Source organism: Nicotiana tabacum, chromosome 12 (assembly GCF_000715075.1).
Source record: "Nicotiana tabacum cultivar K326 chromosome 12, ASM71507v2, whole genome shotgun sequence".
In the NCBI taxonomy this organism is placed as follows: Eukaryota; Viridiplantae; Streptophyta; class Magnoliopsida; order Solanales; family Solanaceae; genus Nicotiana; species Nicotiana tabacum.
Window position 1 is genome coordinate 128,697,374 of NC_134091.1, and position 24,993 is coordinate 128,722,366.

The 24,993-nt window shown below is 37.1% G+C and overlaps 1 protein-coding gene and 1 long non-coding RNA gene across 3 annotated transcripts; one reads left to right on the top strand and one right to left on the bottom strand.

The window, feature by feature from the left end:
• Nucleotides 1–5,492: 5,492 nt before the first annotated feature.
• On the bottom strand, nucleotides 5,493–13,252 carry LOC142166971 (uncharacterized). Its single transcript, XR_012697502.1, has 3 exons — nucleotides 12,905–13,252; nucleotides 12,380–12,471; nucleotides 5,493–5,971 (listed from the first exon to the last, which is right to left on the bottom strand). It is a non-coding gene; the product is annotated as an uncharacterized LOC142166971 (long non-coding RNA).
• Nucleotides 13,253–17,455: 4,203 nt separating this feature from the next.
• LOC107821009 (uncharacterized) lies at nucleotides 17,456–22,274 on the top strand. 2 transcript variants are annotated; one of them, XR_001656038.2, is made up of 4 exons: nucleotides 17,456–18,443; nucleotides 20,327–20,444; nucleotides 20,536–21,710; nucleotides 21,813–22,274. XR_001656038.2 is itself a non-coding variant. In XM_016647400.2 (4 exons), the coding sequence occupies exons 1-3, from the start codon at nucleotides 17,590–17,592 to the stop codon at nucleotides 20,752–20,754; spliced, it is 1,191 nt and encodes a 396-aa protein (XP_016502886.1). In that variant the 5' UTR covers nucleotides 17,463–17,589; the 3' UTR covers nucleotides 20,755–20,791; nucleotides 21,813–22,274. The 2 variants fall into 2 exon arrangements, 1 of the variants encoding a protein (XP_016502886.1); XM_016647400.2 differs by having other exon boundaries at nucleotides 17,463–18,443; nucleotides 20,536–20,791.
• The last annotated feature ends 2,719 nt before the right edge of the window (nucleotides 22,275–24,993 follow it).

Sequence of the window (24,993 nt, forward strand, 5' to 3'; positions counted from 1 at the left end):
TAAAAGGGAATGACTTGGAAGACGATGAGATTGAATCTGTTTTACTGAAAAAATTTGGAGAAACCTTATCGAAAGGAGGAATGATATGGTACCACAATTTGCCGCCTAATTCCATCGATTCCTTCGCCATGCTTGCAGACTCTTTCATAAAGGCATATGCCGGAGCGATAAAGGTTGCAACTAGGAAGTCGGACCTCTTCAAGGTGAAACAAAAAGACAACGAAATGTTGAGGGAATTCATATCTCGGTTCCAGATGGAACGCATGGAACTACCATCGGTCACAAATGATTGGGCTGTTCAAGCCTTTACTCAGGGTTTGAACGAACGAAGTTCGATGGCATCACGACAACTAAAACAGAATTTGATTGAATATCCAGCGGTAACCTGGGACGATGTACATAATCGGTACCAGTAAAAAATCAGAGTCGAGGATGATCAATTGGGGACCCCTTCCGGTTCCGTTTATCCAAACATGCCCATTGCCAGAACTCAAAGTTATATCGATAGAGAACCCCGGTCGAACAGAGATCAGTATTAACCATACAACGCAGATCGTAGAAAAAGCGGCCCAGGACGCAATCCCATCCGAAATGATCGAAGGAACGATCGAGGACAGGGATCTCGAGGGCTCATGAGCAAAAGTGGCTTCGATAAATATGCCGATCCCACAGAAGCACCACGATTATCAGAATACAACTTTTGCATCGACGCATCAGGTATTGTGTCATCCATTAGGAGAATCAAAGATACTAGATGGCCCAGACCCCTGCAAATCGATCCATCACAAAGAAACCCTAATCAAATATGCAAATACCATGGTACACATGGTCATAGAACTGAAGACTGCAGACAACTAAGGGAAGAGGTGGCCCGTCTATTCAACGAGGGTCACCTTCGAGAATTCTTGAGTGACCGAGCTAAGAACCATTTTAGAGACAAGGATGCAAACAGGAAAAACGAGCAGGAAGAACCACAGCACGTGATTCATATGATCGTTGGCGGGGTCGATATTCCACAAGGGCCCATGTTCAAACGTACTAAAGTATCAATCACCAAGGAAAAACGAACTCGAGACTATGTGCCAGAAGGCACTTTATCATTCAATGATGAGGAAGCAGAAGGGATCTCACAACCCCACAATGATGCTTTGGTAATCTCTATCCTTATGAATAAAATTAAGGTTAAATGTGTTTTAATTGATCCAGGAAGATCGACCAATATTATTCAATAGAGGGTCGTGGAGCAGCTCGGCCTACAAGATTAGATCGTACCCGCACCTCGGATTCTCAATGGCTTCAACATGGCGAGTGAAACAACTAAGGGTGAAATCACCCTACCAGTAAATGTAGCCGGAACTATTCAAGAAACAAAGTTCCATGTGATCGAGGGCGATATGAGATACAACGCACTACTCGGAACACCCTGGATTCATAACATGAGGGCGGTCCCCTCAACCCTTCACCAAATGATGAAGTTCCCAACACCGGATGGAGTAAAAACGATGTATGGGGAACAACATGCTTCAAAAGAGATGTTCCTGATCGATAAAGTAATACCGGTATCAGCGCCTTCGTCAATAAAGGGATTGGAGTCCAAAGGAAAATAGGAAGCTAAATAGCAACCACAACCACCAGCCTCGACTCAGTCGGAGAAGCAGGGAAAGGACGAGGACGAGGATTGCTGGATCCTTCGATCCTTCATAATCCCCGAGGATTCCGACGCCACCAAATTGACTGTCGAGGAATTGGAGCAAGTCATGCTAATCGAGCATCTACCCGATCGAAAGGTATACCTGGGTACGGGGTTAACCCCCAAGCTCAGGGAAAATTTCATTAGATTTCTTATCGATAATATGGATTGTTTTGCTTGGTCCCACCTAGATATGACAGGGATCCAGCCGGAGATCACTACACATCGACTGAGCTTGGACCCTAAGTTTAGCCCGGTAAAACAAAAGAGAAGGCCTCAGTCCGAGGTAAAACATGCATTCATCAAGGATGAGGTAACCAAACTTCTCAAAATAGGATCCATTTGGGAGGTAAAATATCCCAAATTGTTAGCAAACGTAGTCGTAGTCCCTCAAAAGAGAAATAAACTTAGAATGTGCGTAGACTATAAAGATTTAAACAAAGCATGCCCTACTAAAGACTCTTTTCCTCTGCCGAATATCGATCGCATGATCGATGCCATGATCGACCACGAGATCCTTAGTTTTCTCGATGCCTACTCCGGGTATAATCAAATACAAATGAACCCGAAGGATCAGGAAAAGACTTCGTTCATCACTAAGTACGATACCTATTGTTATAATGTAATGCCGTTTGGACTAAAAAATGCTGGTGCCATTTATCAATGCTTAGTAAATCGGATGTTCAAAGAACAAATAGGTAAATCAATGGAGGTTTATATAGATAATATGCTAGTTAAGTCCCTGCGAGCAGAGGACCATTTGACACATTTGCAGGAGACCTTCGATATACTAAGAAAATACAACATGAAGCTCAACCCGGAGAAATGTGCATTCGGGGTCGGCTCGGGCAAGTTTCTCGGCTTCATGGTATCAAATGGGGGAATCGAAATCAACCACGATAAGATCAAGGCAATCGAAGACATCACAGTCGTGGACAATGTTAAGTCCGTACAAGATTAACAGGGCGCATAGCCGGCCGATTCATCTCGAGGTCTTCATATAGAAGTCACAGGTTCTTCTCACTGCTCAAAAAGAAGAACAATTTTGCATGGACCCCGGAATGCCAACAAGCATTAGAAGAATTAAAGTGGGTACCACTCGAACCCGCCACTGCTTCATACCCTAAAAGCGGACGAGCGACTCTACTTGTACTTGACAGTCTCGGAAATCACGGTAAGTGGGGTCCTAGTTCGAGAAGGGCAAGGTATGCAATTCCCTGTTTACTATGTTAGTCGAACTTTAGGTGAGGCCGAGACTCGGTATCCACACTTAGAAAAATTAGCGCTTTCCCTAATAAGCGCCTCTAGAAAATTAAAACCATATTTTCAGTGTCACCCGATCTGCGTGGTGACTACTTATCCTCTTCGCAATATTTTGCATAAGCCCAAACTTTCAGGCCGATTGGCCAAATGGGCCGTCGAGATTAGTGGGTACGATATCGAATATCAACCCCGAACGACCATCAACTCTTAAATCTTAGAGAACTTCGTGGCCGACTTTATGCCAGCCCTCGTACTCGAGGTTGAAAAGGAACTATTAATAAAGTCGGGTACATCATCGGGGGTGTGGACCCTCTTCACAGACTGTGCTTCGAACGTGAATGGGTCTGGGTTAGGCATTATTTTGAAGTCACCCACGGGTAATACAATTAGACAAGCTATCAAAACTGCCAAGTGAACTAACAATGAGGCCGAGTATGAGGCCATGATTGCAGGTCTCGAGCTAGCTAAAGGTTTGGGAGCAGAAATCATCGAGGCCAAATGTGACTCCCTGCTTGTGGTAAACCAAGTCAACAGAACCTTTGAGATTCGAGAAGATCGAATGTAGAGATACTTGAACAAACTACATGTGACTCTACATCGGTTTAAAGAATGGACCCTACAGCATGTGCCTCGAGAACAAAACATCGAGGCCGATGCCCTCACAAATTTGGAATCATCAGTTGAAGATGACGAGATTAGCTCAGGGACTATCGTGCAACTTTCAAGGTCAGTAATCGAAGAAGGCCACGCCGTAATCAAGTCCACAAGTCTCACCTGGGATTGGAGGAACAAATATATCGAATACCTAAAGAACGGGAAGCTTCTATCAGATCCTAGGGAATCGAGGACTCTACATACGAAGACCGCATGATTCACATTGGACGAAGACGGAACACTGTATAGAAGGATATTCGATGACCCATTGGCAATATGTTTAGGACCAGGAGATACCGACTACGTCCTACGAGAAATCCACGAGGACACATGCGGAAATCATTCCGGTGCCGAATCATTGGTTCACAAAGCAGGACACTATTGGGCCGATATATAAAAGGATACAAAAGAGTTTGTTCGAAAGTGCGACAAATGTCAAAGATATGCGCCGATGATTCACCAACCCGGAGAGCAACTCCACTCAGTCTTATCCCCATGGCCATTCATGAAATGAGGAATGGATATCGTCGGCCCTCTACCATCGGCCCCAGGTAAAGCTAAATTTATTTTGTTTATGACTGACTATTTCTCTAAGTGGGTTGAAGCACATGCTTTCGAAAAATTAGAGAGAAAGAAGTCATAGATTTCATCTGGGACCACATTATATGTCGATTCGGGATACCTGTCGAGATCGTATGCGACAATGGAAAGTAATTCGCCGACAGCAAAGTGACAAAGTTTCTCGAAGATCACAAAATAAAGAGGATCCTATCAACGCCATATCATCATAGTGGGAACGGACAGGCTGAATCGACAAACAAGACCAACATTCAAAATCTAAAGAAAATATTGAACGACGGTGAAGGAAAATGGAGAGAAATATTGCCCGAAGTCTTTTAGACGTATCGAACAACGTCAAAATCCAGTACAGGGGCAACATCATTCTCTTTAGTATATGGTGCCGAAGCTCTGATCCCGGTTAAAGTCGAACAAACCTAGCATCAAGTTTTGATATGCAACAGAAGAGTCAAATCACGAGGCTATGAATACAAGCATCGAATTGCTAGATGAGAAACAGGAAGCCGCCTTCCTTCGGATGGCACAGAAACAATGGATCGAAAGGTACTACAATCGAAGAGCCAATCTTCGACACTTTAAAATCAGGGACTTGGTTCTGAGGAAGGTCACTGATCACTCCCAACTATGCCTTGTAAAAAGGACTAAGCGGTCGCTGCAAATATAACCTAGTTCAAGTCCGGAGTTGAATCCCACAGGGAATTAACGTATTTACTATAACTTTAAATAATGCTAATGATAAGCTCAGACAACTTCAGGATGCAAGAGTTTTATGAATAATCAGTGGAATTTTTTTAGCTAAGGAAAAATGATAATAAAATTAGCAATAATCAAGACTAAAATTGAATTCAAGGGTAAAAGGATCTAGGGCTATTGATTTACCCAATTGCCGGATTAATTCTCAACTCTTTAGCTATAATCTCGCTGTAATACTCTATGAGGATTATGAGTTCCGGGCTACCGTAATTACCTTTCGATCAATTACGATAATTTACTAGAAGCATTCTCTCGAACTACTCTAGTTAACAATTTATGCAACTCAGAATTATCCCACCAAAGCTTCGTTATTTCTAACCCCACTTTTAAATTCAAGTAATTAATCTCTTAACTTACCCAAAAGTGGTGTTGTTCAACAACAATCTAACCAAGTGTTCTTTCTCAAGCAACACAAGGTAACTAAACATGATTAATTGAAGGCCCTTCCAATTAACCACAATACAATACGTAGTTGAACAATCATAGAACAAACATGGCTCAATTATAACAAAATAGAGTCAAGACTTCATCCAACAATTGGTTCCATCAACCCTAGATAATAGATTTAGCTACTCATACTAATGGGAAACAAATCACTAAAATAATTCATAATCAACAAATAGAAGTATGAAGAAGAAGATGAAAACTCTTAGGAAATTATCCATCTTCTCTCCCTCGTTCTTGCCTCTAAAATCTTCTAAAAATAGCTATCTCCCATTTCTGGGCGAGTTTAGGTTTCATATAGGTTTAGGTTAGTCGCCTGGGAAATTACATAATTAAACCTGCGTGTTTGGCTTTCGTCCGCCCGTCCGCGGCCGCAGATTCGACTGTGGATCTGGCCGCGGATTTCCACTGCCTCACTGCCTTGAGTTCGAGGACCAATTCGCGGCCCACTTCGCGGCCGCGCACCTGGAGGGGTCATCTCGCTTGCTTTTCTCGCTCCTTTTCGACCGGGCTAACCTTCGATTGGCCTTTCACACTCCATGTTGACTCCTAAACACCTGTTAGCTCCCTCCTAGCTCGGAGTAGCTCCTGCAAAGCATCAAATTCTTAATTAGAGTATTTTGTTATCGTTTAGCATTCAAATATCAATAAAGTGCGGCTAAATTAGAGTGTAAGTAGTGTCTAAATTGCATAAATATAGCCTACTATCAACACCCCACACTTAACCCATTGCTCGTCCCTGAGCAATCAAACCACACTCTAAGAGGCCTAACTTCACTGAGCGACTTCCCTACTCGTCACACCAAGAATATTTCACATAAATTGAGGACATTAGTGCAACATCTACACCTCAAGAGTTGATTCCCTCTAGCCACGCAATGTTCCTAACCGACTTACTTACTCTAATTCATAGGTCCAGACTTACCTTTTCTTCATGAATCAAGTGCCTGCTCACAATAAAAGAGACTCATTTCACAATCAGTAAAATTCACACACACTAAGGAACTTTAAAAGGAACAGAATTCACTCACCCTCAGAAATGACATTCTTGTGCCACAGAAAACGCACCATAGGCTTGCCCGTAGTGTATGACTCTACTAATTGAGCTCACTCAGTCTAGGATCAAGTAGGACTTTATTTGGATGTAATGTAGGCTACGGGTTGAGTAGGATATATTTAGTAACTACACCTCCCTAAGCACTTTAATATATTTATTTTACAATCAAGTCTACACCTAAGTTAAACCAATATTTTCATATTTAACACCACATATACCACCCCACACTTCTTCTTTGAGCACAATCACCTTGAAACCCACCAAAGAATTATTACTAATCAACATGATACACTATTAACAATATTTTTTTTTTCATAAGTGGCTTTTCCAACAAGATATACCTTTCTTCTCATTTCCCTAGTTCCACTCAAAAGCTCCACCAACTACCCCACACTTTATCATTTGTAAATTCATAGTATTTCAAGTACTTACGAGAGGTAAAGGGTTCAAAAAGATGGTCAATTCAAACAAGGGATAGGGCTTGTAATGTGGTTGCCAAGGAAACAGGATTACAGGCCCAATGGGGTTAACTATGGTACATAGAAAATAGGTGGGTGGAGTATGTATATATATGGTTTAACAAAGAAATGCCTATATCACTTTCCAGACTAAACAAGACTACCATTTCGCTTTGCAGACACACGGGGTAAGTTCTAGGCGTTAAATGTCGTGCACAGAATATAACAAGCCTCAAACACACATGGCACATGACTCATTCCAGATTAGATCATCAAACACTCAGATCATGGTACTTAAGCCAAATTAAGAACATACATTTTAAGGCCTTTTTACAAGAGTCAACAAATGATCCTAAGTGTCACACTAAAGCAGCCGCTATATTCAAGGCATTACGAAATTACGGGATCCTATTCTAATTCTACCAATAGCCCATAAGTTCCTAACTAAAAATAAAAAGTTAACTACACCCGGTTCAAACATAACCTTTGGAAAAGAACCGTGGTTTGAAGAAAAACCAAGGGGAAATTGATACACTACTACAAAAGAAAAGTTTTTTTTCCCCGACTTTAGTCCCTCAAGAAACCCACCGAATGATATCCATCGTCGGGCCAAGTCGAAATTGATTTTTGGCGAAATATATGCTTGCTTCGATCATGATACACCGGATTTTTGGCGAGTGCCTGTGCAGATTTGTTATCAATACAAATCTTTGTAGCTTCAATTTGTGACAAATTGAGCTCCTTCAATAATTTTTTTAGCCAAATAGCATGACAGGTACATGATGTTACTGATACATATTCGGCTTCACAAGTCGAGAGAGTAACAATTGATTGTTTCTTTGAACTCCAAGAAATAACATAATCACCCAAGAAAAACACAAAATCAGTTGTGCTTTTTCTATCATCAATAACTCCCGTATAATCACCATCACAAAATCCCATAAGTTTGAAATCACTAGAAGAAGAATAAAATAGCCCAAAATCAATCGTACCTTTTAGGTAACGAAAAATTCTTCTAGTGACTTTCAAATGGGTGGAGGTAGGAGCTTCCATGAACCGACTTACTACTCCAACTGCAAAGAGTATATCTGGCCTGGTACAAGTCAAGTACCTCAAACATCCCACAAGACTTTTAAAAAATGTGGGATCCACATTTTCTCCTTCATCAAACTTGGATAATTTTGTCCCACTCTCCATCGGTGTGTTCACGGGGTTGCAATCGAGCATGTTGAACTTCTTCAAGATCTCCTTCGTATAGCTTTCTTGAGAGATAAAAATTCCATCCTCTATCTGCTTCACTTCTAGGCCCAGATAGTATGACATGAGCCCTATGTCTGTCATCTCGAACTCTCGGGACATATCTTTCTTAAAAACTTCAAACAAACTTGGGTTATTACCCGTGAAAATAAGATCATCAACAAAAAGACAAACAAGTAAGATATCTCCATTAGTATGAATTTTAAGGTAAAGAGCATATTCATGGAGACAACGAGTAAACCCATTGCCTTGAGAATACTTGTCGATACAACTATTCCATGCTCGTGGGGCTTGCTTTAATCCATATAAAGCTTTCTTCAACTGCAATACTTTATCTTCATGGATTTTTACCACGAAGCCCAATGATTGTTCAACATAGACTTCTTCTTCAAGATAGCCATTCAAAAAGGCTGACTTGACGTCTACTTGATGGATCATCCACTTTATTCGTGCTGCCAAAGAGATCAGCAAATAAATCGTCTCCATGCGGGCAACAAGTGCATAAAATTCTTTATAGTCAATGCCTTGCCTTTGCTTGTAGCCTTTATCCATTAGTCGTGCCTTGTATCTCTCCACATCTCCATCAACATTCATCTTTGTCTTGTATACCCATTTTACTCCAATTGCACGATGACCCTTGGGAAGAGTTGTTAACTCCCAAGTGTTGTTCTTCTCTATTGTCTCGATCTCCTCATACATGGCTTGTCTCCACGTTTTGTCTGTAATAGCTTCATCAAAGTTCATTGGTTCACTATCAGCAAAGAGACAATATAAAGAATCAAAATTAGTAACTTCTTCTGTGTCATCATAGAGCTCTTGAATACTCCTTGTCCTTTGCGGTTGCTCATTTGAACTTTGTTGAGAAGAAGGAGATACAACATTGGTTGGAGAAGGAGGTGAAGTTGTATCCTGCACAAGTTCCACGGTTTCTGGTTCTTCTTCATCGCCAAAGTATGGAAGAAAATCATATGAAGTTTCTTCTTGAGCTTCCCAATTCTATGCTAATTCTTCATCAAATTCAATATCACGACTCACCACCATTTTGTCGCTACTTGGGTTGTATAGATTGTAGCCTTTTGAACTCGTATCATAGACAACAAACACATGCTTGACACTTCGATCGTCAAACTTCGCTCTCCCTTGATGTGGCACATGAGCATAGGCTATGCTCCCAAAGATTTTCAAGTGCTTGACACTTGGCTTTATTCTACTCCATACTTCTTGAGGGGTTTGATCTCTAACATTCTTTGTTGGAGACCTGTTGTTCAAATAAACTGCACAAGATACAGCTTCTGCCCAAAATTTCTTGGGCATATTTTTAGCTTTTAACATACTTCTAGACATATTAAGAATCATTCGATTCTTTCTCTCTGTAACTCTATTTTGTTGGGGTGAATAAGGTACCGTTAGAGGGCGACGAATTCCATGAGATTGAAAAAAATTATTAAATTCTTTTGAAGTGAATGACAAAAATTATTAAATTCTTTTGAAGTGAATTCGCCTCCTCTATCGGACTTTAAAGCTTTTATTTCATAGCCACTTTCTTTTTCTACAAGTACTTTTGAAAATTTTAAAAGCAACAAAAGCTTCAGATTTTTGGTTCAAGAAATAAACCCAAGTCTTTCTACTAAAGTCATCAATGAAGAGTAGAAAGTATTTACTTTTACCAAAGAAAGGTGGATTGATTGGCCCACACACATCAGTGTGAACAAGCTGGAGCAGTTTGGTTGATCTTGACATGGACTCCTTTGGAAAACTCCTCCTTGCATGTTTTCCAAGAAGACAAGCTTCACACAATTGATTGGGATGGTTGATTGATGGTATCCCATTCACCATGTTCTTTTCTCCCATTGATTTGAGCGCTTCAAAATTCAAGTAGCCAACACCATGATTCATCTTGTACATATTGGTTTTCAAACACTTTGCATCAATTATTTTAAGATTCAAAGAAAATAATCTATTATTTGCCATATGCACTTTAGCAATTAGAATTCCACCTGAATCTCTAAGCCAAAGATGCATATTTTTCATGTGGATGTCATATTCCTTTTCAAGAAGTTGGCCCAAACTCAAAATAATACTTTTTAATTTTGGCACATAATAAACATCTTGAATTAGCTTGTGACTACCATCTTTACAGGAGATCAGAATCATACATATCCCTTCGATTTGAATCTTTGAGGCATCTCCAAAGGACACATTACCTCTCACCATGTTATTGATCTCCACAAATTTCTCTTTGCATCCACACATATGATTGCTTGCTCCATTGTCCAAATACTACGAGCTGCAATCATCCTTGTCTTCTTCCTTGAGTGCCATCAACAACGTTGACTCATATTATTCTTTCTTGTCGTCAACAAGGTTAGCTTTTTCTTCAGCATTGCTACGACATTCCCAAGAATAATGGCCAAATTTATGACAATTATAACACTCAATTTTTGATTTGTCATACCTTTGTCCATTATTTTCTTAGTAGTAGCCACGTCCTCTTCCTCCTCTATGTCCACGACCACGACATCTGAATGTCTGATGGATTTTAACTTCATTGTTGAAGTTGTTACCGTTACTTCTTCCTCTTTCATGACTGCCACTGTCTCGTCCCCGTCCATTACCTCGATAGCTATTTTCACCTTTATAATTCTTGAAGGATGCCTGAGTTTTAAGAAGTTGCTCCAATGACACTTCTTGTCTCCTTTTGATCTTTTCTTCGTGGGCATGTAAAGAACCCTCCAATTGCTCTACTATCATAGAGTCTAAATCTTTAGACTCCTCAATAGCACACACCACAAAATCAAATTTAGGTGTTAAAGTGCGAAGGATCTTTTATAGCACACGGACATCTTCTATGTCCTTCCCGTATTTTTTTAGTTGATTTACAACATCCTTCACTTTTGAACAATAATCCGAAATGCATTCAAATTCTTTCATTTTTAAAACTTCAAAATCAGCCCTTAGAGTTTGAAGTTTTACCTTTCTCACCTTGTCAACTGCTTGAAGAGAATTTTGTAAAATCCCCCAAGCTTCCTTTGAGGTGGTAGCATCTGCCACCTTCTCAAACATGGCATCATCCAAACATTGGTGGATGAGCGTGAGGACTTGTTGATCCTTCTTCCGCGTCTTTGCCAAGACCTCTTTTTCATTTTGAGGCAGAGTTTCCTCATTATCGGGTTTTGCATACCCTCTGTCTACAATTTCCCATACATCTTGAGAGCCGAGAATGGCTTTCATACGTAGACACTATTTCTCATAATTATCTTTTGTGAGACGGGGGTACTGAAAAGATAGCGTACCATTATTTGCCATGGCTCTGATACCACGTTGTTGGGAAAATAAATATATCCCGTTCAGGAATAATATCCACGGCAAATAATAATAACACAAGAGAATAACGATAACACCAAATCTTTTAGCGGGATAAAATACAATACCCGAGCGGAGTAATATTACCACTATAATATTACAACTTAGTAGTGTCAAGAGACTACTACAACTTCGAAAGAAATAACACTCTTTATTTTAAAAAATCTTATTACAATAATATTGTCACTCACTATTTATCTCACAGATAACAATCTGTGGTTTACTCTCACTGCTTTGCTTTCTACTTAGCTTCTCTTTGTTTTTGGTGTGTTTTAAATGAGGCAACATCTTCCCCTATTTATAGTTGGACGAATGCTCACCAAAAATCTATTATGTTGCCTACTTGTCAATTTGCAAGATTGCAAATTGGTTACAACCGTCCAAGTTTACACCAACCCACTCTTTTTTATTTCAACCAATCAAATCTCTTTCTTTTCTAGCAACCCATTCTTCTTTATTTTAACCAATCACATCTCTTTCTTTTTTTTAATTGTTTATTTTATTTAGGGAATGGTCTCACAAATGCTCACCCGCATCATTCTTTTCCACAACTATTTGCAATGTCAAGAAAAAACTTATACAATTCACTGTACAATAATGTTGACAACAAACACCTTTGGGCATTCATAACAACCCTTCAGACGATGATAATTAGCAAAAATGGATGCGAAATTAAATATTCCTCCCTTCCATTTTATTATGTATATATATGTACTTTGACCTGGCATTAAATTTAATAAAAAAAATACTTTTTAAGTTTGTAATCTAAAATAAACCATAGTAATATCATATATCATGCAGGTCCACACATACACGAGATTTTTATAATTAGAGGTAAGTGTATGAGCAGGAGAAAGTTACCTTGAATATATATTTAACAACTTCAAAGTAGAGACCCTTATTGGCATCCCCTCCAGTGAAGATAACGCCTTGAATATGATTAGATTAAGTTTCTGCACAGAGACATTGAATTAACATTTGCCACACTGCAAATGCAAAGATGACATATAATAGCCAAAGGCGAATGTAGCCTATCCGCTACGAGTTTATCTGAACTCATAACTTTCGATACATAGTGTACTAGATATATTATATATATGTAAAAACCTATTAAAATCTCAACAAGTATTAGATTTGAACGCATAATTTTAATAGTACAATGAGTTCAATATACTGAGAATCTCATAATTTTAACCCATTAAATTCTGAATCCGCCTCTAATAATAGCAAACTTTGTCAAGACGTTCTGATAACATCTAAATTTAGTACTACTAAATTCTGAATCCGTCTCTATATTTAGTACTACTAAATATAGAAAGATGTCATTATTCTTGAGACTGACTAAAAAGAAAAGTGTACTGTTACAAATTAGGACGGAAGGAGTACTTGATTGAGAATTTCAGGAGGCTCAGTATAGGTAAGCGGAATAACTCTAGCACCAGCCATTTCAGCAAACTTGACGTATGAAGCGGCGATGTAAGAGAAGTCGGTAGCGTTGCTGAGGCGGCCCCACGCGCCGTCGCCGGGAAGTCTAACAATTCCGATGACCGGCCGGTAATTTAGTGTAGGATTAGATGCAAGATAGCTAAGACAAGTCAATTGAGATTTTGCAGTTTGAATGATAATTGTAAATAGGGAAATTCAAAAGTAGGTTCCCATTTGGATTGAGAAGATAGTGAATGATGTTATTAGGAGGAAGAATTGGTTTTCTCCTTCCCTCAGCCTCTAAATAGGAAAAATATAGGATATATATATATAAAAGAGGGACAAAGAGTGCTGACATGACTTCTCTCATAGACACGGAAATGTATTTATCTATTTTGTTAATTTTTTGGGTTTTTCCTCTCTCAACTCACAACAATATCCATTTTTAAATTCAAAAAATTAAGACCGGAAAGGAAAATCATTACTTTCAACCGTTACCACATTTCTTTACACCAACAGTTACAAACCTATGCCTCTTCTCAATGAGATGTGCAGAAGTTGAAGAGTCACCTACCTAGGTAACGACAGAATTCTTCACATTATTTCATTACTATTATACATTACTGCAAGATTTCGTTAAGGTTATATTGGGTTGTTATAATGGATCGGAGGACAATAATTATGTAATTTTCATGTTTCAGGCTCCTAAAATTTCCTTTGCAGATCGTTACTTGCATATCCAGTTCTACCTAATACAAATACTATATCTCTAAAAGATTCCAAATATTCCATTCATCCAAGGATATTATCCTTGCCACAAATCTATCTCTTGGTGACTTTATTGGAGGATATTATCATTGCCACAAATAGCCCAATAATGGTTGAGGCACTCTATATGGGGTGTGTTCCAGTACTCCAAGAGGATCATTATGTGGTTTTATTTATTGATTTTTTGAAAACGTTTTTCTCTTGATATCCCCATGTAAGTTTTTCTTAATCTCAACAAAATCTTGAGTGCAATACCTCAAAAATGGTATGTGCACTAGGAGGCAAAAATTAGGTTCTTGAAAATAATAAAAAGGAGGCACTTTAAGGTAAACTTTCCTCCTACGAGATATATTGTTTTTCTTATTCATAATTTAATCATATTCCTCAAATTATCCGTAACAAAAAAAAGTTGTTTATTATTGATTCCACTCTTCTCATCTCATTTCCTTATACGTTGAAAAAGAAACATGTTTTATACATATATATAATGGCACAAAAACGATTAACTTCATCTATTGACAGATGCTTTTCAGCGGCGTATGAAATGCGTAGTTAATTTGTCATTTTAGATGAAGAGATATAATAGTAGAATATGAAGGAAAGAAGAATATGGCTAGTTGATTTGTGATTTTAGAGCTAAAATTATGGGTTTTGAGTTGCTGGGACTGAAATTGGAGGAAAAAACAACGTGTAAAGATATACAAAAGAAATTAGTTGAAACTAAGAAATTCAATACCATCAATGACATGATACATTTTAATTGATTTTTTGTTTTGTTTCCTTTCCTTTTTAGTTTTTCTTTTTAATAATTTGACAGAAAACAAAGACTGTCAGCCTTGCTTTAAAACAAAATTCTGAAATAGAGGACCTTAGAATAAGAAGAAGAAAAGCTGGAGGCATCTCATGTTTATCTCGGGGATTAGAGTTGTATTTACTCTTAAGCCACTGTTTAAAATATATTTACTTTTTAGTCAGTGCTTTACTAAAATTTTACCCGCCCTGATAAAAATACCCAAGTGCTAGACATGGTGTCCTTAACTTCACAAGTGTTGTGTAAATATTAAGGACAAAATTTCCTGAATTAAGTAGCACCTTCTGTTTTACACTTTAGGACATCTTGTCCTTAACTTCATATGTGCAGTGTAAATGTTAAGGACATGGGTTCCTTAACGTTATGTGTGTTGTGTAAATATTAAGGACATGGTGTCCTTAACTTCATGAGTGTTGTGTAAATATTAAGGACAAAGTGTCTTGTATGTGCACCTTCTGTTGTTAAACTTTAGGACATCATGTCCTTAACTTCATATGTATAGTGTAAATGTCAAGGACATGTTGTCGTTAACTTCATGTGTGTAGTGTAAATGTTAAGGGCATAATGTTCTTAACTTCATGAGTGTTGTGTAAATATTAAAGACATGGTTTCCTTAACTTCATGAGTGCTGTATAAATTTTAAGGACAAAGTGTCATGTATTTGCACCTTCTGTTGTTAAACTTTAGGACATCATGTCCTTAACTTCATGACTGTTGTGCAAAAATTAAGGAAAAAATGTCCTTAATATTTACACATCACTCATAAAATTAAGAATACCGTATCCTTAATATTTACATAGCACTCATGAACAAAGGGTAAAATTATCTTTTCATATTAATTTAATAGAGTTGTGGCTATTTTTGTCATTTCTACGTTTATCTCCCCAATATTTTGCAGTACTACTATCATTTCTCTTTTTCATAATTTTTATTTTTTGTTTTTATTCTCAAGGAGTACCGAGTTGGATGGGGATTTAATGTATTTGGTTCTTCGGCCAAGAATATTTACAGATCTTTGCCAATATGTATATAACAGGTTAATTATATTTACATATATACCTTTGTCGGATTTATTTTGGGCATATGGCTATTTAAGTTACTTTCTTGATTTATAAATGGGTTGTTTCAACTTTTATATATAACCTGGATTATAATTTCATATATTATCTCCGGCAAAATAAAAAATTTAATGAGAATTTAAAAGAATCCAAAAAGATGGTAGTCCCTTCAAAAGTTTTCGGGTGAGTAAAAATTGATCTTTCTACTAAAAAGTATGAGATTAGTCTTCGGTCATATTTTGATATTTTAGATGAACGCGTGAAGCGCGGACAATTACACTAATAATAAAATATATAGGGTCAACGGGAAGATTATGCATGTGAAATTAGCTTCTTTACATGCAGTAACAATGCGTAACAAATACGAATTGATAATTGAGAAAAATAATACATAAATATACTGTAACGTAACTAAGATGGATATTACTTAAATATACCCACGTTGAATTGTGATCCATACTTAAGGATACAATTTCATGAAAATATACATCATTTTGTCCCCAAATCGTAAGAGAACTATATCAAATTGGTCACCATTATTGCTGTTTCTTTCTTATTCTCCTTATTCTTTCTTTTTCTCTAGTGGCCAGATGTTGGAACCTCAGCAATTAAAATCCAGGACACAAGCCTGAAGTTTGAATTGTACAGTTTGGACTTCATTACTGTGTCCCTGTAAGTTTGAATTGGAAAACTGAGCTTAAGAATACAACATCCTGAAGTTTTGAACCAAAAAATTAAACTTAAGGATACAATATCGATTTTTTGAACTAAAGAACCTGAAATTAAGGACATAATTTCCTGAAGTTTTGAAATAAAATTGAACACAAGGACACAATATCTTGAAGTTTTGAAATGAAAAACTAAAGTGTCCTAAATTTCGAGCAAGCGGAGAAGAAGAAGAAAAAATATTTGCCCATTAAATAATTTGTAATAGCTGGCTAAGACGTAAACACATGACCCTCGTTAAGAAAGTGTGAATGTCGAGTAGTAGGGTTGAAGGCTGACAAGTAGTCGAGAGTTACTCCTAGTCTTTTTAGTAGTACTCGTACTATTCTTGTATTTTATTTATTGAATCTTTATTATTAAATGTTGTGTTGTTTGCTTTCGTTTTCCTATTACCGTGTTGTTGCTATTGATTATTGCTTTCTTTTAATTATTTTTTGAGTCGAGAATCTATCGAAAATAACCTCTCTATCTTCACAAGGTAGGTATAATGTTTGCGTATATATCACTCTCCCCAGACCCCCACTTGTGGGATTACACTGGGTTTGTTTGTTATTGTTGGCTAAAACGTAAACAACTATCCTAAAAGTGGCTATCTAGTGCCATTTCCATTGCCACCCCAAAAAGGCCATGTGTGCAGATGACCCGAAGATTAGTTAAAAGTTGGGTGAAATTAAAAAATAGCCAGTGGTAATTGAAAAATAGCCACAATTTCAAAAGTAATCGAAATTTAGCCACTTTTCATGTAAAGATAAATTTGAACGAAAACACTATTTAAAATCCGGAAAATATTCCAGCATAATATACTGGAGTTCGAATTTTTTACATGTGAACTTCTAACATAATATACTGATACTGGAACTCCATCATAATATACTGGAATTCCAGCATAATATATTGGTTCAGCATAATATACTGGAAGTTTATACACAGGTGCTTTAATCTCCAGTATATTATGTTGGAACTTTTTATGTGCTAGAGTTCCAGCATGAAGTTCATAAAATCTCCAGTATATTATGCTGAAAATTTTTGTGTTGCAGCAAAATAGTAGCTATTTTTTAATAACTTTAAAAATACTGGTTATTTTTTAATTATCAGTCCGAAAACTGACTAGTCCGTTCTATTTTTACGTTAAAGAAACCAAAGCCCAACTAAGACGCAAACGAGAGTCGGCATTTGCTAGCCATAGTCGTTTTACTGCTAAAACCCTCTAATGGTAGAAACCCCTCTTCCCTCACTGCCCATCCATAGTTCACTGACACTGACCAAATAACCAGAACCCACAAATGATATTCGTCAGAAAATTCAATTCTTGGTACTTCTTACAAATTCTTCAACTCCATAAACCTCCCTTAAACCCTATAGCCTCAACAATATTGAACTCTTCAACCCCATATCAATCTGCACAATTTTCATCATCTCTTTTGAGACCCTTTTCCGTTTCAGCTCAGTCTCAACAGAAAGAATCAACCAATTCAGAAATTGTATCCAAAAAGAAACACAAAAAACCATTGGGTGTTTTCTTTCAAGAAGCTGTTGGACTCTTAGAAAAGTCTGAACAATCAGAAAAAAGTGAGGATGAAACTGAAACCGAAAGCGAAATCAAGGTGCTGAAGTGTAAATTAAGAAACTTGGAGGAAGAAGTGAGGATTTTGCTTGAGAAGAAGAAAAATGAAAAAGCTAATAGGAAGGAGGAGGATGATAAAATTGGTAATGGGGTGTGTGAAAATGAGGGAAAGAGGACAAATTTGCATGAATTATTTGTGAATGAGGAGGGTAAGAATGTAAAATCAAGTAAGTCAACGCCGTTGACTGTGGAGGCTAGAAGTGGTAATTGGGTGTGTGAAAATGAGGGAAAGAGCAAAACTTTACATGAATTATTTGTGAATGAGAAGGAGAATAAGAGTGTAAAATCAAGAAAGTCAACGCCGTTGACTATGGAGGATCATAATGTGTACAAAGAACTTTCACCTGATATGGTGATGTTTGTGACACATTTATACAATGAAGGGTACTTTAAAGATTCAAACTTTTTGCCTAGGAAGAGGTTTGACATTACTTGTTTTGAGAATAGCTATGCCCGCGATTTTGTAAAGTACGCAGCTGAGCAGTTTGGTAGAGATCACCAAGAGATTGCTAAGTAAGAATCAAACTTTAGTTACATTTACCCGTTTTTCCATATTGATTGCGATTAGTTTTCTGCCAGTTATGTTTGTTTATTGAAGTTTATCATTTTCTAATTTGTGTTTTTTTGATCAACCAAAATATTTCAAGAATAACATCTTTGACAGAATTCAGTTTGCTAATTAGTGGGGAGAACAATAGTTTTTGTAAACTGAAACATTGCTTATGTTGCAGTGTTTAGAAATATGTCATTCTTTCGGATATCTCAAGTATAGGAAAATGTCGGCAGACTTCAGCACTTCTCATCATAAAATGCAAAGAGTCATAGATGTTTGCCGACTTAAGCGATACGATTAGTAGAACGTTTTATCCCTGCCCCAGCTTCTTCTACATGTGCGGAAAAGGAAAAGGAGAGAAAATGCTCTAAGAAATCATCACATTGTCCAACATATAAGAATTCATCTTACGCAGCTGTCCTATATTGAACAGCTAAGAATGCCTCCCTTTATAGAGAAAATTGTCTAGCATAAATCTTTAGCAGATATAATAGCCTTAAGAATACAGAAGGCTTTAGGGGACAGTGTCTAGTGGAAGAATCATCTCTTCTCTCTGCTCAATTTACTTCACTGCTCTAATAATGCTAATTGCGTATGTTAGAATTCCTTACTCTGTATTATCCCCTACAAAATGCTGTTTTACAATGTACCGGAGGTCTCTTCAGTTATAAATGCTGACTCCTCCACCTTCCAAATCTTGCACTCATATTTTGATTCTTGTGTTTCTCACATGCTCTCTACGACAAATTGTATACACCTAATTCTCTGCCAATTGTTGAGAATAAACACAGTGGTTCAACATAGACCAATCCGTATTGCACTATGCTTTCCGTTGTAGGATTTCCAACTAGGACTACTTTCAAGGTAACCTTTTTAAAGCAAGCTATCAACATATGGAATTTGTGTTTCCAGTAAAATTCAAGGTGAAAAATCTTTTTAAGCTTTCTTCATGCTGAACTTTTCAATAAATGATCTGTTTACTATTAATTAAAAGTGAAAATTCCATTTCTGTACAATTACAAACTAAGCCGGTAAGCTCAGTGTTAGCCAGTTTAGACTAAGGATATCTAGGTGGGATTGAAGAGATCAGATTCTGATTACCTTATAGAACATGACAATGAGCAATTTCAAAGACAAATCTATCAATTCCAGGAGTGTAGGACTTATAAATTTTTTATTGTCTTGGGATCTGGACTGGTTTCACTGAATTTTAATTTCAGATGTGCACATGTTTCCTTTTTAGTCCTTTTGTTTTTCTTTCCTTTTCTTGTCTAGTGGTTATTACTTAGTAGATAGTGACAAAAAGCTTGTTATCATAGTAATAGGGAGAAAGGTAAGGAGGAGATTAATACATAAAGAAGAGTTATCAAAGGAAAAGTAATAATGAGACGATATCAAAATATAGATGTACAAGAATCAAATGAGACTTTAATTTGACAATTTGGTCTTAGGGCCTTGACCTTAACCTAGGCGAAGTGCTCGTTGGCCCCCACCAGTTTCATGTTCTTATTTCGTTTTTTATTTATTACCATCGCACTAACTATCCAGAAACAAAATATCAGGGGAAATACTTGATGCAAGTGAATATAAACGGGGAAAGTTAGTGTACTATTGGGGTGTTTTTTCTCTCACTTAACATGTGTGAGTGTTTTTCTTGTTTGATAAGTAACGTGTGTGAGAGTATGTTACACACATTATGGTCATTTTTCTTTTTGGTTCAAACTTCAAGAGGTATTGAGTTATGATGTTTGTTCAGACATTTTTCTTCTTTTGGTTTAAATACTACTTTATATCCCCTAGCTTTCTTCATTCAGATCCTTAATCTATTGATTTGGTTGTTCAGATGGTTGTCTGGCAGTGACTTGAAAAAGGTGGCCCTTTTTGGTTGCCCTTCCATTGCAAAGAAGACTGTTTTTTCTGCTAAGAGGTTGCGTACATATTTCAGAATTCAAGAAGACAATGTAACTCTCTTTTTCCTTGGATATTCTCAAAATTCTTCCCGTCTTCTTCCCTATTCCCCGTATGTGCTGAAATGTTACGTGCTTATTTCAGGTATGCAGCAAATGTGCCTTAAAAGCGTCATGCAAGTTTGTGAATCAGAGTGTGTGGAAAGGCGATATGACTAATTTACACTTGGCTGTTGTAATGAGGGTTATTACTTTGTATGCGTTGGAGTCAGTCCCACCGCAGTTAGTAATACCAGATGAAATAAAGGCTTCTGTCAGTCGATTGCTGAAGGACATTGTGAGACTTAGTCAAACTGTGTCTTAGCACTTCTTCAGAATCAGACGAGTTGATCAGCGTACAGGTAGTCTAATTGTTGATGATGTGCTATATCCTGGTCTTGCTAGTTCTATGCCTGGTCGCACTATATTATGTCGTGCTTATTTTACGAAGTGTAACAAAGTCAAATATTCTTGAAAAGCATGAATTTTCCTTGATCTAAGGCCCAACATTTTTAACAAGACTGCATTCAGCCTTACAGAAAATGTATTATGACGGTCAACTGAAAACCGAAGTGTAACGAAGTCAAATATTTGCGTTTGCAGGAAGTATATCAAAAGGTCTCTCATTGAATATACAATAGTAACAATTTTTCTTTTCAGGTCCCTTCTTGTTTTTTTTTTCATTAATGTGGTGCTTATGCTTTCCTCATTCGAGGGTCTATTAGAAACAACCTCTCTATCTCCACAAGGTAGGGGTAAGGTATGCGTACACACTACCCTCCCCAGACCCCACTATGTGGGATTATATGTTGTTGTAACAATTACTTATCTATTTTGAACCTGGAATAATTGCTTGAACGTTTGTAGATGCTTCACCATTGTGTTAATTTCTATTATAAGTAGTAGATGACAATTTGGCCTCTTTTTGCGTGATCAGCAATAGGAATAAACTGATGGAGAAAGCATGTCAATATTCCATGCCAAAACTAAGTGGCAGTTCCCTAATATATGAACGATTTATAAATACATTGCAAGTAAATAGAGTCCATCTCGAGGTTTTTGAGACAGAATAAACGGAGTGATTAGCATTAAACCTTCCTTTGTTAGAAATTTGTTTTACTTTTACAGGCTTACAATGGATCATTTTGATGAAAACATATACTGAGAAAACTGTCATGACTTTTTTTTATGTCCTTTTGTTTTGTTTTGACGGTGTTATCCGGGCTATTTTGTACCCACCTCGACCATTCACCGCGTACCTGTTCTCTCCTGTCAATATAGGTACCTGGTAACTCTGTTTTTTCTCTATAAATGCTTAAAAGCTATACCTTCTGGGGAAACACTGAAAAAAACTTAGATTCTGCACTTTTGGTTGAAATCCAGTGACAAGAGGGATGCTTTTGGCTGCTGTCTGAACAAAGCGTAGCGGCTGGCATTTGAATATCAGCATGTTTGGATAGCTTGAATTGGCTGTCACTTTGCCATCTGCAGACAAGCATTCCACTCATTTGTTAGAGACGCGAAGGTAGTAATCGGGGAAGGAGAGACCCCCAATTACAGTAGAAGATATGCATCAACTGGCGTGGTTTAACGGTCAACGAAATGAGTGGAAATTATTGGTAATTTCTTCACATTTGTCTAAGCGTTGGTGAATAAAGTTAGCTAGTACTTATGCTATACTAGATAACAAGTACCTAGTGGAACACGACTGTCCAAGCTGGCAGAACACCACTATTATGTATATTTTGAAAAGAAAAAAAACTCGGGAGAAGATGTAATGGGGACAGAGAAATAGGACTATTTTGGCACAATTGAAAACTTAGTGAACTCAAAGGACATCAAACCTAATCAAGATTGTGTGCAGAGTCTTGCAAGCCTTTTCTTTAAATTGTCTTAAAGTAAAGCTAGTTTGTGAATTTGGTAATATATGAAAATTCCTACCACTAGACTCATTTGAAATCCAACTAATTTAAGCATCATTACTGCAACAAAAAAAAATGCAGTGATATGGATATGACACCTTTATGATATAGAAAAAAGGGTAGTCCGGTGCACTAAGCTCCCGCTATGCGCGGGATCCCGGGAAGGGCCGGATCACAAGGGTCTATAGTACGCATAGATTGTTTACACGGCTTAAACCCATGACCTCCTGGTCACATGGCAACAACTTTACCAGTTACGCCAACAATTTTTCTTTTAACTATAATTTTCTACATAGAGAGTCCAACAATTTTTCTTTTAACTATAATTTTCTAAGCATTTTCTAAATATCTCTTACTACTAAATACTGCAACTTATCATACCCTTTGGATAGGTCTAATATATGTAAATTTTATTTTTTTAAAATAACAAATATTAATATTTGAATTCACACTGAAAAGTTAAATACGTTGATCATCCAACTTAGACTTCGGTTGTTCTTTCTGAAACAGTGGGAGTACATAAAATAAATTTAGATCAACGTTAAAATTTTGTATCATTCTCCACCAATCAGTTTTTACTTCATAAAGGCATGTGTGAGGAAAATAATAAGGTTCCTGATCTTTACTACAAAGAGATGCATTGAAATAATGTGTGATAATTGCAAAAAGAGAAAAGGGATTCAATTTTTTTTATAAATTTTAAACAATTATAAATTTGAAATAAGTGTTTCTTGTAAGGATGGATTTGTAATCTGAGAAAGTAAAGGTAATTACTTTTTTAAACTATACTCATTGTAAAACATTTTACCAATTAGTCTCCTTAATCCAAATTAAGCATGTTAATCGGGCCGGGCCAGCCCATTCACCGTCCGATTTGACCCGGTTCAGCCTGGTACGCTAGGGGGTGAGACGGGTTGGGGGGAGCCGGGCGGGAACGAACATATTTTGGTAACCGGTGCCCAGGAACCCGGTTAGCTCGGTTACCCTTTACTGGATTTTTACCGGGCTACAACCCGGTCCAGCCCGGTTACCGTTGTAATTTTTTTTTAATTTTTTGACCGTTGCCAACGGTCAAATTCAAAAATGACCGTTGGGCAACGACCATTTTTTGCAAAAATGGCGGCCTACCCCCTTAAGAAAACAGCCCCCACCGCTAATAATTGATAAATTACAATTTTAACCTTTTAAAAACTATAAATAACCCCCCTTCTTCTTCATTTTTTTCTCACAATTTGCTCTCTTACTACTCTAATTCTCTCTCAATTCTCTCTTGACAATATTGCTTATTGCTCTAAAATTCTCAACTACTTATTATTTCAAGTTTCATCAAATATTTACTTTAATCACTACAAAATTATAATGATCAAATATCAAGTATTCAAGTGAAGTGTGGTATCAATATTCAATATCATCAAATATCAAGTATCAGTCTATCAACTGAAGTTTGATATCAAATTTAGTGCGGCATCCGGAATCCCGGTACACTCGTTCCATCTCTTTCTCTTCTTGGTGTATATTTTTATTTTATTATTTAGAATTATTAATTTAATTTTTAATTTAATTTACATAATGGATATATTTAGAGCAGCCAAAAAAACGTGTACTGGTAGGGGTAGTAGTAGTAAGAGTAAAACTTCTAAAAAATCAAGAGGTGGTGCTAGTTCTTCTAGTAGCTTTACACATATTTATGAAAGTTCACCTAAAAATTTAAATGTAGATTATGAGCAACTTCAAGAAAATTATGGTATAGATGATAATTTAGATGATATTCAATCACCTGATAATCTTGAAACACCACCAGCTACACTTGGTAATGCTAGTCAAACTCAAAATACTAGGGGTGGAGGTCGTGGTAATACAGGTAGGCCTCCCCTCCCTATTAAGAGGAATCGAAGATTAAGAAGTAAGTGTTGAAATTATTTTGAAAGACTAGAAAAAGATAAAAATTATGTAAGATGTCAAATTTTTAAGAAAGTTTATAAACATGAGACCGGAGGTAAGGCAGGGGGAACGGGTCAACTTCGTAGGCACATGGTAGATAATCACCCTATTACATGGGGTGCTGATGAGGAAGGTGGGCAACAAAACTTAACCCGGGTTGTTACACCCTGTGTGTCCCAAGGTGACGTAATGAATATGAGACTTGTTAATCATTTTTAAGGTCAAAATATTTCTATATATGATGTTTGGATAGAAAATATGAAGTTTGAGAAAAATCGGATTAAAGTTGCGGAAAAACCGACTAAGGATTTGCCTTGTAATAGGGTTTTTTGAGAAATACATTTTATGTGTTATATGAGGTCTTTTTGGGACATATTATATACCAAATTGAAGGTCTTGGAATGTAGTTTCCAACGCTCTTAACCGTTTGTTCATACGATACCCGGATAAAAGGTTATAAGCGTTGGAAGAAGGACGGATGCTAGGGTGCCAAGTAGCACCTTTTGACTTTTCAAACAAAATGGATATTTATATCCTTATCTTATTTCTTTCTTCAATTTTCCAGAACACATAACCAAATAAGACCCCTAAATTTACTCTTAAGCTCTCTGCAAGAGCTTTAAACAAGATTATCATCCCAGGCGCGGAATCAAGAAACGATAACATTAAAACGATCCCTACGACGTAAGTATCGCTATATC